The sequence below is a fragment of the Panthera leo genome, chromosome A1 (genome assembly GCF_018350215.1).
Source record: "Panthera leo isolate Ple1 chromosome A1, P.leo_Ple1_pat1.1, whole genome shotgun sequence".
NCBI classification, from domain to species: Eukaryota; Metazoa; Chordata; class Mammalia; order Carnivora; family Felidae; genus Panthera; species Panthera leo.
Genome location: NC_056679.1, coordinates 137,949,899 through 137,964,210, shown reverse-complemented (window position 1 = coordinate 137,964,210; position 14,312 = coordinate 137,949,899). Strand labels below are relative to the sequence as shown.

The 14,312-nt window shown below is 38.2% G+C and overlaps 1 protein-coding gene across 1 annotated transcript; it reads left to right on the top strand.

Annotated features, from left to right (window-relative positions):
• The first annotated feature begins 1 nt into the window (after window position 1).
• Window positions 2-11,277, top strand: ANKRA2 (ankyrin repeat family A member 2). Its single transcript, XM_042940896.1, has 9 exons — window positions 2-261; window positions 2,536-2,928; window positions 3,610-3,768; window positions 5,815-5,880; window positions 8,078-8,175; window positions 8,639-8,764; window positions 9,061-9,127; window positions 9,644-9,724; window positions 10,762-11,277. The coding sequence occupies exons 2-9, from the start codon at window positions 2,640-2,642 to the stop codon at window positions 10,815-10,817; spliced, it is 942 nt and encodes a 313-aa protein (XP_042796830.1). The 5' UTR covers window positions 2-261; window positions 2,536-2,639; the 3' UTR covers window positions 10,818-11,277.
• The last annotated feature ends 3,035 nt before the right edge of the window (window positions 11,278-14,312 follow it).

Genomic DNA, 14,312 nt, shown 5'->3' with positions numbered 1-14,312 from the left:
GACCGGTGTTGCTCTAGAGACCCAGACGGGTCCTGCTGAAGTGACCCAGTGTCTGTAGTACTTGGGCAGCAAAGACTGTGCAGCGGCGGGGGAAAAAACCTGGAAGTCCTCTCGGCTGCGGTGACGCGGAACGTTTTTTGGCCAAACCCCGAAAGAAGAAATCGGAAGTGACGTCGCGGTCAAAACAAGCCGGGGTTTGGGGGCCTGCAGTGAATCTGTGGCCGCAGATGGAAAGGCCCGACTGGCTGTCGGCTGTCGAAGGTAGTCGCGAGGCCCTGCGCGCCCATCCAGTAGGCTTCCGGCCCCTGTCCCCCGGACCCTCCCGCCGGGGGTGAACCAGAGTTTCCGCCTGAGCGACTTTTCGGGCGGAGCTGGCGGGTGGCTCCCGAGCGGACTTCCCTCCCTACAGTGTCCCTTTCACGGGGCTTCTGCCCTGGGACACCTGTCGCCTGTGAGGCGTCATTTTCATAGCACCTTCCTTTCCTTGGTGGACAGTTTCAGGAGTAGGAAGAGCCAAGGGACACCTGTTACTAGGATCCACTGCGGAATGTGTATCTCATTAGGTTTTCTCCCTTCATCCCTGGGCTCTGACCCATCGAAGTGATCCTAGCTCTCCTTTGGCCATCGTCTTCTTCTCACTGCCTCTTACTCTCAATCCTATTTTCACCTCTCCTTCTCCAAGTCTTCAAAATCTTAGCGTAACCCATCAATTTTGGCTCATCTCGTCTAGCGTATTGGCAGGACCAGCGTTCTGTTTTCACTCCCTCCTCGCCCCAGTTCTCCCCTTCTCGAAGAGGGTAATTCCGCCTATATTATGACATGGAAGATGTTTAGAGCTACAAAGAATACTAGAGATGCCTATTTCAACCGTCTTCGTTGTATAGATTAATACAACGAGTCTCAGAAAACGTATATGACTTGTCTTTCCATTGTTGCACAGCTAGCTAGTAGTGATGTTGAGACCAGAATGCCAGATCTAATTAGCAAGCCCCTGTTGGGCATCTCGCAGGGTCATTTTAGGATAGGAAATAATATGAAACAGTGTTAAACTTCATATCAGAAAACATTTCTGGAGCACCTGATGGGATCAAGCTCTGTTTTGTATGCAAAGATTAGTAAGAGTGGCCCCCAGCCTAGAGAAGTTTTCAGTTTCTTGGGAGTTTAAGTGGAAACATTCAAAGGAATGGTAAATGCCAAAATGGAAATAAATGCAGTGTGCTAAGAGAGCTCAGGGGATTGCATTTAGGCCAGCTCTGGGTAGGAGTCTGTGGGAGATGGGTCGTCCCTCAGGAAATTTTCATAAGAGCCTATATTAAGTTGCTAACATTTTAACTAAACAAAAACTGAGAAGTGTATCTTCAGTACATCATAACCAAAGCTTTGTAAAGCCTTTACCTGTCCAAGAATCAGGTGTTATAGATGCCAACAGACATGGATACAATGAATTTTATCTTAAATTCAAACTGAGAACCACTTATAAACATAGCATGTTAAAAAATGAACTATAGGTAAGAGGTTAAAGTTTTCACATCAAATTTTTTTAATGTTTTAGCCGTTTTAGTTTATGGAATGAAGTCTTGGCACTTTAAAATTAGAAGGTGGTTTGGAGCTACTGGGTAGCTCAGTTGGTTAAGTGTCAGACTTCCGGTCAGGTCATGATCTCACAGTTTATGAGTTCAAGCCCCGCATCAGGCTTTCTGCTGTCAGCATGGAGCCCGTTTTGTGTCCTCTATCCCCCTTTCTCTGCCCCTTCCCCTGTCATTCTCTCTCTCTCTCTCTCTTTCTCAAATAAATAAGCACTTAAAAATCTAATAAATAAATTTAGAAGGTTGTTTAAATCTATCAGTCAATGAAAAGGTCACCCACTTGAACTATGAAAATAACAAATGCCCAATTTTTGAGAGAAAGGTGCTATGAGAATTTTTTACAAGGTTTTCTCCCAACAGAAACTAGCTTCTTTCCATCTTGATGAAGTGCCTCCCACCCCTCTCTGGGCTTCGCCTGTAGCAGGAACTTCGGTTAGTTCTGAAGGCTGGGCAATCCAAGATCAAGGTGCTAGCATGGTTGTGTTCTGGTGTGAGCCCTCTTCATGGTTCATAGCTTTCATCTTTTTGGTCTAAGTTGGTGAAAAACCATGAAAGTTTATTTTCATTGTTAGCTTGATCTTCTGTCCACTTACCAATGTTGAGGAATAGGAGAAGGGAGAAAAGAGTAAAATGTGTTGGAACCTGGTGATGAAGGTAAAAAATATGCCTGTATCTCATTTGGTCTTTACCAAGATCCTATGCAATTAGTGGCGATACCCCCATTTTACAGATGAGACTGAGACTTGGAGAGGTTGAATAATGTACAGGTTCACACAGCCAAGAAGTGGTGAAGCTTGGATTCATACTCCGGTGTCTGCCTCCAAACATTGTATGCTTACTGTTATGTATAGGGGCTTGTAAGAGCACTATGTGCATACTTGATTGAAAAATGATTATTTTGTGTATTATTACCTAAGTTGATATAATCTTTTTAATTTTTTTCTTTCAGATTTTTCAATATCTAAATTCCAAGAACACACTGGATACCACTCCTATAAAACAAAGAGGAAATCATGAAGGAATGTTTTAATCATTGAAACTACAGTTGAAGTCATGGCTACATCAACAAATCTGGATATTGGAGCCCAGCTGATAGTGGAAGAGTGTCCCAGCACTTACAGTCTAACTGGCACGCCAGACATTAAAATAGAACATCAGCTGGACTCAAATGCAGAGGAAGGATCAGCTCAGGGTGTTGCCATGGGAATGAAATTCATATTACCTAACCGATTTGATATGAACGTGTGTTCTCGATTTGTGAAGTCCTTAAATGAAGAGGATAGTAAAAATATTCAAGATCAGGTTAACTCTGACCTGGAAGTGGCATCTGTCCTATTTAAAGGTTGCAAGTTATGGTATAAATATGTGCATTTGTTCTGTTTTTGTTTTTTTTGTGTTTTTTGTGTATGGTTTTGGTTTTTTTTGTTTTTTGTTTTGGTTTTTCCTTTCTGATCATGAGATTTTGAGTTTGGGAAGAGAGTTTGGAAGTCATCTTTTAATATGATTTTCTAGAATCTCACAGAAACCGAAATTAAATAATTTTCATGTTTTGTGATGTCTATAGTGTATGTTGATTTTTTAAAATCTTCTAGCTTAACCTTTATTTAGAAATTAAAGTTTCTTATTTGTACCTTTTTAAATGATAGAAAAAAAATTATTCGTGCCTTTTAAGAAATGAATTAGCTTAATATTCCCTCTTCCATGAATATTTGATTGGCCTCAGTTTCCCATGCATTAATGCAGTGAAGTCTGCCATCATATTGTAGATTTATTTTTATAACAATCTACTGAATAAAAAAGCTAATTTCAAAATAAAATTGTTCAAAATTAATACAGATTTTTCCTGGAACTTTCACTATGATGATATAGATTTTTTAATAGCAAAGAATAATTTAATATCACTTGAGAAACAGTTGAAGATGTACCTCGTGTATTTCTCTTTTAATGTAAACATTGACATAGAACTCTGAAATGTTTTATCATTAAAATATTGTGTTAATGTGTTTAAATTTATTTTACTTAGCTGAATGCAATATCCATACATCTCCTTCTCCGGGAATTCAAGTAAGGCATGTCTACACTCCCTCTACAACAAAGCACTTCTCACCCATAAAACAATCAACTACTTTAACCAACAAACACAGAGGAAATGAGGTCTCGACCACACCTCTCTTAGCAAATTGTAAGTATTTCCCACTGAGTTGTTAAAATATTCTTATTACTGGTATAATGCTTTCAAGAGTTTGGCCTTGAAACATTATTTTCTTTAAATGCATATCCTATTTGGAAAGTGATGTCTTGATAGTTTTAGTAATTTAAAATTTCACAATATTACTGCAGAGTCACATATTTCATGTTTTATATTTCTATGTTGAGAAAAAGTACAGATTTTAATACAGATTTTGTATAGGTTTATACAAATACAGGTTTATATTCATACACATACAGATTTTTACAGGTTTTCATTCTTAAAACCTTTATAGTTTTTTTTTTAATGTTTATTTTTGTGTGAGAGAGAGAGACAGAGTGTGAGCAGGGGAGGGGCAGAGAGAGAGGGAGACACAGAATCTGAAGCAGGCTCCAGGCTCTGAGCTGTCAGCACAGAACCCTACGTGGGGCTGGAACTCACGGAACGACGAGATCAGACCTGAGCCGAAGTCAGACACCTAACCGACTGAGCCACCCAGGCACTATTAAAACCTTTATAGTTTAACTATAAAAAAACAATCTTTTATTCTGAACTATGTGCAAAGTAAGAGAGTATTTTTACTTCACATTTTACTTTTAAACTAGATCAGTGATCAGCAAGTGATTTGTAGTAAAAGCTGAGTGATTTGTAATTTAGAATTTGACTATAATAACATGAATATGAAATTTCTCTTTTTAAAACCTTGAAGCCACAATTTTTAAAAATGGAATCATTCTAGAGGAAATAAAATGAAGCTTTTCTATACAAATCAGAAAAATGTAGTATGGGTATGTTAATGAAAGAAAACCAGTTAGCAGTTTGACGTTAGGAACTGTATCGAATATGTAATGTAAATGCATCTATATTCTAAAGCATGGTGAAATATTTGTTTTTACTTTGGAAACACTGTATCTCTCCTAATTTTGAATGGCATGCCCTAGCAGTTAAGCAGGAGGAGTCCATGATTCTTACTTCACCTATTAGCCAAAGTTTCTACTTACTATATTTCCATGTGCTTCCTAATTGCTTTCCTTTCTATTAAGGCCACTCAGTTATATTACTGAAGTCAAGGATCAAGTGATACTAATTTCTAAGATGAACTCTCACAGAACAGTGCCTGTTTAGTTTTGTTGTAAAATAAAGATGTTGTCTTAAAATAAATAAATGAGGGGTGCCTGGGTGGGTCCATTAAGTTTCCGACTCTTGACTTCAGGTCATGATCTCACTCATGGGATCAAGCCCCACCTGGGGGTCTGCGCTGATATTGAGGAGCCTGGTTGGGATCCTCTCTGTCTGTCTGTCTGTCTGTCTCTCTCTCTCTCTCCCTCTGCCCTTCTCTTTCTCTTAAAATAAATATATAAACTTTTAAATATAAATAAATGAATGAATAAATGAATGAAATAAAGATATTGTCTTCAAATAGTCCAACCATATTATTTTTGAGCTAAAAAGAAACACCTAGAGATTATGCAGTTCCCCTCCCTCATTTTATAGACAAAAACATTTAATTATTTACTCAAGGTCACACAGCTGATTAGCCACAATGAAGTCTGCATTCAAGAATTTACTCTCAAAGTTAGTTTTCAACTTACTAATTCCCATGGGTTAGAAAAAAACCCGTGGAGTCTTGAAATAATGGTCTTTGGGATTTCAGAGGATTCAGTCTATAAAAAGACAGAAGGTATATCTTTGTGTGGTTTTAGACCCAACATCCTCCTAAGTTTGGATATTGAGTTAGCATTTTAAAAATTAAATACCTAAACTGTTTCTTTGATTGATAAGATCAGTGGCGATTTGCATTAATAGTTGATCATAACAATTTGCCTGTTCATTGCTAATAATACTTTGTAGCTGTCAGAATTGCCTTAAACACATACCGATCCTCAGATATAGGTATATTTTAAGTTACATTTTTTTTAAACAATAAAATGAGAGTTTTTATTTTAGAAAAGAAAATTGCTGCACACATATGAATACTGACGTGATGAAAGTGTACCCTATAAGTCGAAAACTGTGAAGCTTTTTATGGTATTGTTTCAGCTCTATCTGTTCACCAGTTGGCTGCTCAGGGAGAGATGCTTTACCTAGCTACTCGGATTGAACAAGGTAATAGCCTGTTCTTTTAAACGTACTTAAATTTTGTAGGGTTTATTAGATTTTTGTTGTTTTATTTTAATACAGGAAAGTATAAAGACAAAAAAAATAGTTGCATAATCTCACCAGGCAGATAACCCAATAGGTAGTAAAAAACAGACAAACAAAAAGTATATAAAGTATAAAAGTCACAGCTTCCCATACCATCCCAGCCTTGTTCCCAAAAGCAAATATTATAAATTTCTTATATTTTCAGGAAACTTTTCTAGAAAACATTTCTGTTTATTTTTGGAGTTCTGTATGAGAATATATATGTGCTTTTTTGTTGTTTACACAAGAGGGAAAGTATTGTACACACCGTATTACACTTTCCTTTTTTTCACTTAATATTTTGGACATCTTTCCATATAAGCACATAAAGATCTGTTTCATTCTTTTTAATAGTTTAACAGGTCTATGATTTTGCACTGTATTGCTGCATACACATGTACCATGTTTTGTTTTTTTTTAATTTTTTTAAACATTTATTTATTTTTGAGAGACAGAGGGAGACAGAGCATGAGCAGGGGAAGGGCAGAGAGAGAGGGAGACACAGAATCTGAAACAGGCTGCAGGCTCTGAGCTGCCAGCAACAGAGCCTGACACAGGTCTCATGCCCACAGATCATGACCTGAGCCAAAGTCGGACACTTAACCGGCTGAGCCACCCAGGCGCCCCGCATGTTTTTATTTTTTAACTAATCCTCTTGGAGGTGATTCCAATTTCTTGCTCTTAAATAATAGTCTTGCTTACATTCCTTTTAAGTATGTAAATTCCTACAAGTATATTTGCCGGGTCAAAAGAAATGTGAATTTTTATTTATATATATATTGCCAGATATTTGTCCTGTCCCTACACCAGAGTTAGAGTTTCTGTTTCCCCATACCCTGACACAAGATATTATCAGACTTTAATCTTTGCTAATCTCATGGGTGAAAAAATAGTCTCTCATACTGGTTTTGTTTCAGTTTTTTAAATTATGGTCTATTTAAGCTTTTTTGTGTGTGAACTGCCTGATATGTGTTGATTTATGTGAACTCTTATCTAAATTAAAGAAATTCACTCTGTTGTTTATGTTGCATTTTTTTTTTCTAGTTTGTCATTTTCCTTTGATTCTGATGTTTTCAAACAAAATTTTAACATTTTGTAGTGGTAAATTTATTTTTTTCCTTGCAACTTTTGAGTTTTATATCCTGCTTTGAAATGATTTTCTACTTCAAAATTACAAATAAATTCACTCACATCTTATTCTACAATTTCTGTGGTTTGGTTTTTTTCACATTTCAATCTTTGACGCATATGGAATGTTTTGGTATAAGGAGGTAAAGGTCAAGCTTTACTTTTATTTTCCTTTTTCATAAAGTTAGCCAGTTATCCCAACATTACTGATTGAGTACAGGGTGCATGATAAAAGAGGTGGGTTTTTTTTCATCATGTCATTTTCTTATAAGACATACTTCAGTATTTCTTTTTGTTCATAAATATTTGAAGGTTTCATTCTGTCTACTAAATAAACTTAGGGGAAACCTGTGGACTTTATAACTAGTAAGGTGAATCTAGGAAACAAAATGGGGTTCAAGGTAGAATTGCATGGGACTGTGTTTCAGATTATTCTGTCTTCATCCCAATTATGTTAGTAAACCACCAAGAATGAAAAAAATAACAATGTTAGCTATAGAGTAGAAGATAATTTTAATAAGGTTTTGGAGGTTTTATAATATATATTTATATAATTGTAAGGGCTATTATATAATCTCGCTTCTATTGTGTTTCTCCCAACTACTCATTGAGATAAGCAAAGTATTATTCCGTGTATTGGAGAAATTAAGTGATATGCCCAGAATCATAGTCCTGTAAAGTGACAGAGGCAGGATTCAGACTATGGCCTCCTGATCCCGAGTCCAGTCTTTTGTGGACTGCCTTGTACCTAGCGTTACGTCATGTGCAGTACAAACACGCTGTTCGAACTGAGCTGTGTATACCGAAGCACATTTTAATACATTCACACTGCACCCTGCAACAACACTTAATAGGACTTCAGCAAATAAGTCGGCAGAAAGTGAACTTCAGTGAGTAGTAGTATCAACTTTTTAGAATGCCAGTATTTTCTTAATGATATTAATAGTTGGTTGTTAAATTAGATGACAAAAATTGCTTTTCTTTTAAATAGAAAATGTTATCAATCACACGGATGAAGAAGGATTTACTCCTCTGATGTGGGCTGCAGCACACGGGCAAATAGCTGTGGTAGAGTTTCTACTTCAGAATGTAAGGAAAATGCCTCAGAAAATGTATATGTACAGTTACTTAAGTCTGTAGTAAAGATTTTGTATCTTCAGCCAACTAGATGCAATGGTAGAGGATCCAAAACAATTTTACATGCTTTTCATGTTCTTGTGGAACCTGGATCTAGCTGGGCAGACAAGACCAATCGTACGTGAAACAGCAAGAGAGAATTTAATGCCCAACTCCCTTGAGGTACAGTGGGAGCAAAAGTACCGTCAGCTCTCTAGGACCAGCTTCGTGGAGGAGATGTAATTTGACTCCAGAGCAGAAGGACAGTTAGGACCGAGATAAAGGGAGGAAGGAAGGCATCCATGAGTAGAAATTTGCATTATTTACCCCAGAACGTTACCTGACCGAAGTATTGAACTGAATTCTTAGTGACAGAAACAACAGTATTCTTGTTTACATGAATTGAAAAGTCTTTTCTCTCCACTTACCACTCCAGGGTGCTGATCCCCAGCTTTTAGGAAAAGGTCGAGAAAGTGCACTATCATTGGCCTGTAGTAAAGGCTACACAGATATTGTCAAAATGCTGCTTGATTGTGGAGTTGATGTGAATGAATATGATTGGGTGAGTTTATGCTACTGATTTTAAAATACTGTAATAAACTCTAGGATTTACTTAGTTTGGAGAGACATAATACATTTCACTAAACATTTGGAAAAATCATTAACTTAAACACCTGGAAGAAAAAGTTAATGGTGTAAACTCACTTGTGACATCTGATTTAAGTATTCTTCACAAAACATGAAAATTGCCTTAAACTACTTTTACATGTCCATTTCTTAGTAAAACTCCTCAACGGCAACATTGAATTACTCGAATCTTGCTCACCTTGAAAACTAAATGACCTTTTCCTTTTGCAGAATGGAGGAACACCTTTGCTTTATGCTGTACATGGAAATCATGTTAAATGTGTAAAAATGCTCTTAGGTAAGCCATTTTTAAAAGTGAAAATATTTAGAAAATACCATGTGAGGGGTTTATTTTAACTTCTTACAAGGTGGCCTCCCTTGGTATTAGGAGAATCATTAATTACTATTAAACACGTGAATCCTTCTGGAACACGTGCTACCAGAGAGTTGCCTGTGTGAGAAGCAGCTCCAGCACACCGCACACCTGTGCTTGGAGCATTTGTCTTTGTTGCTTTCCTTTGGAGGATAACGTGTGAATCCACAGTTGTTTCCTCGACCCGCGGCGTCTTTATGCAGAAGTTCTCGCTGTACTTGTTGATGAGTTTCAGCTTTTCGAGAGGATGCCTGTTTGTTTGAAGTGTCTTCCCTCTGACCCACCGAAGTGAAATCTCTGCCCTTCGTACTTTGTCAGACCATCCTGAAGATACCCTCCACTTTGCTGAAAATCTGTCCTGCTGTTTGCACATGAGCCAGTAATAGACAAACATGTCTACATTTTCATTTTATTTATGCAGATTTTTCTGTTTTGATACAGAAAATGGAGCTGACCCCACAATTGAAACTGACTCTGGGTATAATTCTATGGATTTAGCTGTAGCCTTGGGCTATAGAGGTGGTAAGTATTTTAGAACTGTCAGATTGTATTTTTTTTTAATTTTTTTTTAACATTTATTTATTTTTGAGACAGAGAGAGACAGAGCATGAACAGGGAAGGGTCAGAGAGAGGGAGAGACAGAATCTGAAACAGGCTCCAGGCTCTGAGCTGTCAGCACAGAGCCCGACGCGGGGCTCGAACTCACGGACCGCGAGATCATGACCTGAGCGGAAGTCGGCCGCTCAACCGACTGAGCCACCCAGGCGCCCCTGTCAGATTGTATTTTAGTTAGTAAAGCTATATAAATAGTACAAACTGTGGTCTAAACCATTTTCATCACTTGTAGTCCTAAAACATGACATGTTATCCTAACTCCTGACATATACTTTTAACTGTGGGCAAAATCAACAAATTCTTACCAAAAAAAAGAGTTTGTTACTGTTACTTTTCACCAACCCAAATAACTAGTTGCTAGAGTGCACACCTATTTATGTACAAGATTTGTTTAACATTTTGTAACAAATTATTTACAAAATGCTTTCTGGTTGCCCTTTCTCTGTTCTTTAGAACAAACTTTGTGCAAGAACAGAATCCAGTAACTTAGACAATTACTAAGTCCATGACAGACTAAGTTTTAAGTGCGTTAAGTATTGCATGCAATCGTATCACCCTCAGACTATGAGTATATATTACTAGGATATATCCTCAGAATATGATGAATAACTATTTTAAGAAAAAGTTGATGGGGGTGCCTGGGTGGCTCAGTCGGTTAAGCAGCCAACTTCAGCTCAGGTCATGATCTCGCGGTCCGTGAGTTCGAGCCCCACGTGGGGCTCTGTGCTGACAGCTCAGAGCCTGGCACCTGCTTCAGATTCTGTGTCTCCCCCTCTCTCTCTCTCTGCCCCACCCCCCACTCGCGCTCTGTCTCTCTCTCAAAAGTAAACACTTAAAAAATGTAAAAGAAAGAAAAGAAAAAGTTGATGTTAAGTTGAATTTGATAGTTCTGTTTAAAATTGTGTAATCAGCATGCTGTGGTCTTGATAACCTATCTCTTCTAGTTCAACAGGTTATTGAGTCACATTTGCTGAAGCTGCTTCAGAATATCAAGGAGTAGACACAGTCATCAAGAAGTGTCGTCTGCCCTTTCTTTTCCTTTTTGGCTCTTATAAATGATAGTTTTGTTTACTTATAAATTTTTACCTCAGTTGCAAAATTTACTGGTTTTGGTAAGTTTTAATAAATATTCCTCTCAGCAATTCACTGGTTTATAATAAAATTAATATTGATGCTTTTTTATAAATGTGTTTTACTGCATATTTAAAGTTATAAATTAATGTTTTGTGGCATGTAAATTTTTATGGTACAGATAGTTATCTGTCTTTGTATCAAGTGCTGTAATTTAACAGTTTCAAAAATTATTCTACCCTATTTGTCTTCACTCTTGTATTAACTCATTGACTTCACATAGGTTTGCTATAAATCTATAGAAAAAAAATTTGTTATTGTTGAATTCAAAAATGCACAGTGTGATTGTTTACAAAATGATGTTATAAATAAAGTACTTTTTCTGTTTGCATGCTAGTTTTTTTTTTTTTAATTTTATAAGATTATTGAGGAATTACTTTAAGATTTTGGTTTAACCCTTCTGTCCTGCTAGGATACTCCATTAGATCAAACAGTATAATTAAATCAAATGTAAGTCAATCAACAAAGATTTGATTGTCATTTTTAGAAGTATATTTAGAATATTTTTCTCTTGTAAATAAGTTTTTCAGTAGGAAAAGTCCTCCATGAAAGAAAAGTCAGCCCTTCAATAAACGTCAATTAAATGCTCTTTAATTCCACTGAAGGAGTACTATAAATATATATATTGGTTTTAAAATAAAAGATAACCGTGATATAAAAAAGGACCGTAACATGATTGAAACCTTTTAGATGTACATTTAGAGAGAAAATACAATCATTTAATAAAAGGGCTACAACCTAAAGAGAACTATATAAATATTCTTTGGTTAAAGGAACCTTCTTTTTTGTACAGATTTTCCTCTTAAGACAGTTAAGCCTTTTTGCTGGAGTGAGAGCTATGTAATGCTAGCTGTGTGCACAGGAATAAAATTCACCTGCATAACCTCGTCAGTGACTCCGAACAAGAAACTTGATTATTGGTGATTTTATATTTAATGGAATTGAAATTGCAATTGGATACATAGTTATTACATTCACAGTAGACCATCCCAAACCCATTGCTTTCTGAGTTGTCCCTGTGAAAAGGATAGACCACCGTTTGATACCTTTGCCCCATGTTTTATTTTTTATTCATAAATTCAGTGAAATTGCTCTCCATTCAGAAATATTTGCTCATATTACGTTATGGACCTGGAAAGCATCTCAACATTTTACATGTGTCCATTATGTTTCTTTTTCACATCCACTGAGAATAGTCGGAACTATTACATATACCAGAATCAATTCATGGCAAGTGTCATAAAGTCCTTATTGGTACTCAGTCTGTCTTCTGTTCACTGTCTCTTGTCCAAAAGGTTAAATATTTGAAATAAAAAATTTCCCCTCAACAGTCATTCAATCCTTCAATACACATTTATTGAGCTCATACGCCATGTTAGATTTGGGTTGGACTCAGGAGATGCAATGGTGGGGCCCCACAGGGACATTTTCACGGCCCTGCCTTGAAGATCTTACTTAGAATCTGCCTCTGGGGAGCCTGGGCGGCTCACTTAAGGGTCCAACTCTTGTTTTGGGCTCAGATCATGATCTTACATTTCATGGGATTGAGGCCCAAGTCGGACTCTGCACTGACAGTGCAGAGCCTGCTTGGGATTCTCTCTCTCCTGTCTCTGCCCCTCCACCACTCACACGTGTGTGTGTGTGTGTGTGTGTGCGTGTGTGTGTGTGTGTGTACACGTGCTCCATTTCTTTCTTAAACTTAAAAAAAAAACCCAAAACTCCTCCCAGCGAGTTTGGTTTTGTTCAAAATCATCTCCTGTTGTCCCACACATCCTGAGGACAAGTTAAAAATGCCAAGTGTCGGGGCTCCTGGATGGCTTAGTTGGTTGAGCATTGGACTTCTGCCCAGGTCATGATCTCAAGGTTCATGGGTTCGAACCCCACATCAGGCTCTGTGCTGACAGCTCAGAGCCTGGAGCCTGCTTCAGACTCTGTGTCTCCCTCTCTCTCTGCCCCTCCCCTGCTCACTCGCTCGCTCTTGCTCACTCTCTCAAAAATAAACATAAATTTAAATGAATGGTTAACTGAGGCATGTTCAAGGCCCTAAAATGCCTGGTACTGGGTTTATCACACACTAATTGTCCTGCTGTGTCCCCACATTAGTCCTCCTTATGGACACAACAGAACCCTCTATGTCCTGAGGAGAAACAGAGGGCAGAGGATCTGAGAGTAGCAGAGGCTCCACTCTAAGGACAATTGGTTCTCAAGTTGGGATGCACGATGGAATCATCTGGAGGGCGGTTGAAAATGCTAAGGCCGGGGTCTCCCGGAGAATCTGTTTTATTCGTCTGGGATGCCAAGAGGGGGCATGTAATAGCTTCCTGGGTGATTCTCATGTACAGCCAAGAGTGCCAACCTTGCTGTGGCTGGTAGAACCAGCATGTTCCAAACCACATTCTAACATTTGCCTTTCACATTGCCACCCTGTCTACAAAGTAATGTTAAGAAAGAACCTAGCTTATCCTTTCTCTCTAGCCTGTTGGTACATGCTCTCTTTTATAAAGGTAAACATGAATAACACATGAATAACTCGGCTTTTGTCCTTCAATGAGCTGTTAGTTATAACTGCACATCCTTTATTAATTTGTGTTTCTGAAAGACGCATTTCTGATGCCATACAGTTGTTAACTTATTTTGCTTATGTTTTGGATAAGAAAAGAGCCCTGAACACCCGGGACAGTAGTCTATTACCAACAAATGCCAAAGAACTTGTTATTCCTTTGTTCTAGGATTTCCTTCGGGACACGGATATTGACTAAAGCACTGGCCATCCAGAATTCACACTGGCTCATGGGTTCCTCCACAAGGACAAGGCTGGGTAACCCTCTTCCATGATGTGTGCCTGTTATGAAAACTTTGATCTTCTCATACGTGGTGACGCTGTGTTTGCCCCTCTGCCAAGGAGACTGTCAACAAAAATGAAGTCAATCACATGTACCCCTGTCTCAGTGATCTCCTGCCTCTGAGGTCCTTCAGCCACTGCAGGAACAGGTCGGTGGTATTTAGCGAAGAGCTCGTTTGGGCCAGAGTTTGGCCTTACCTCCTCCTTCAGAGAATAAACCACTCCCTTTGTGCCATTCTAGGTTCTTCTTAGAAGATACTGTTGCCTTCCCTGTGTCGATAAGATGACTGGGGCCCTCCCCAAGAAAGCACCATGTACTGTGTGTGGTCAGCTTTCACACAGCCTCCTACATGGGGGAAAAGTCAAATACAGTAGCTGCTGTTGGCTTATGAGAAACAGTAGAACACAAATGTCAAGGTTTGTGCCAGGTGCTGAAGTCACGGCCCCTGCACCTCAGGATCTAGTCAGGGAGAGAATGCAGTACAAATTCACTAACCTCAACGCAATATGAAGTAATTGATA

Coding starts and splice junctions, on each gene's coding strand:
- ANKRA2 (XM_042940896.1), top strand. CDS start 2,640: ATGGCTACATCAACAAATCTGGATATTGGAGCCCAGCTGATAGTGGAA. Junction 2,929..3,609: donor GGCATCTGTCCTATTTAAAG/GTTGCAAGTTAT, acceptor TATTTTACTTAG/CTGAATGCAATATCCATACA. Junction 5,881..8,077: donor AGCTACTCGGATTGAACAAG/GTAATAGCCTGT, acceptor TCTTTTAAATAG/AAAATGTTATCAATCACACG.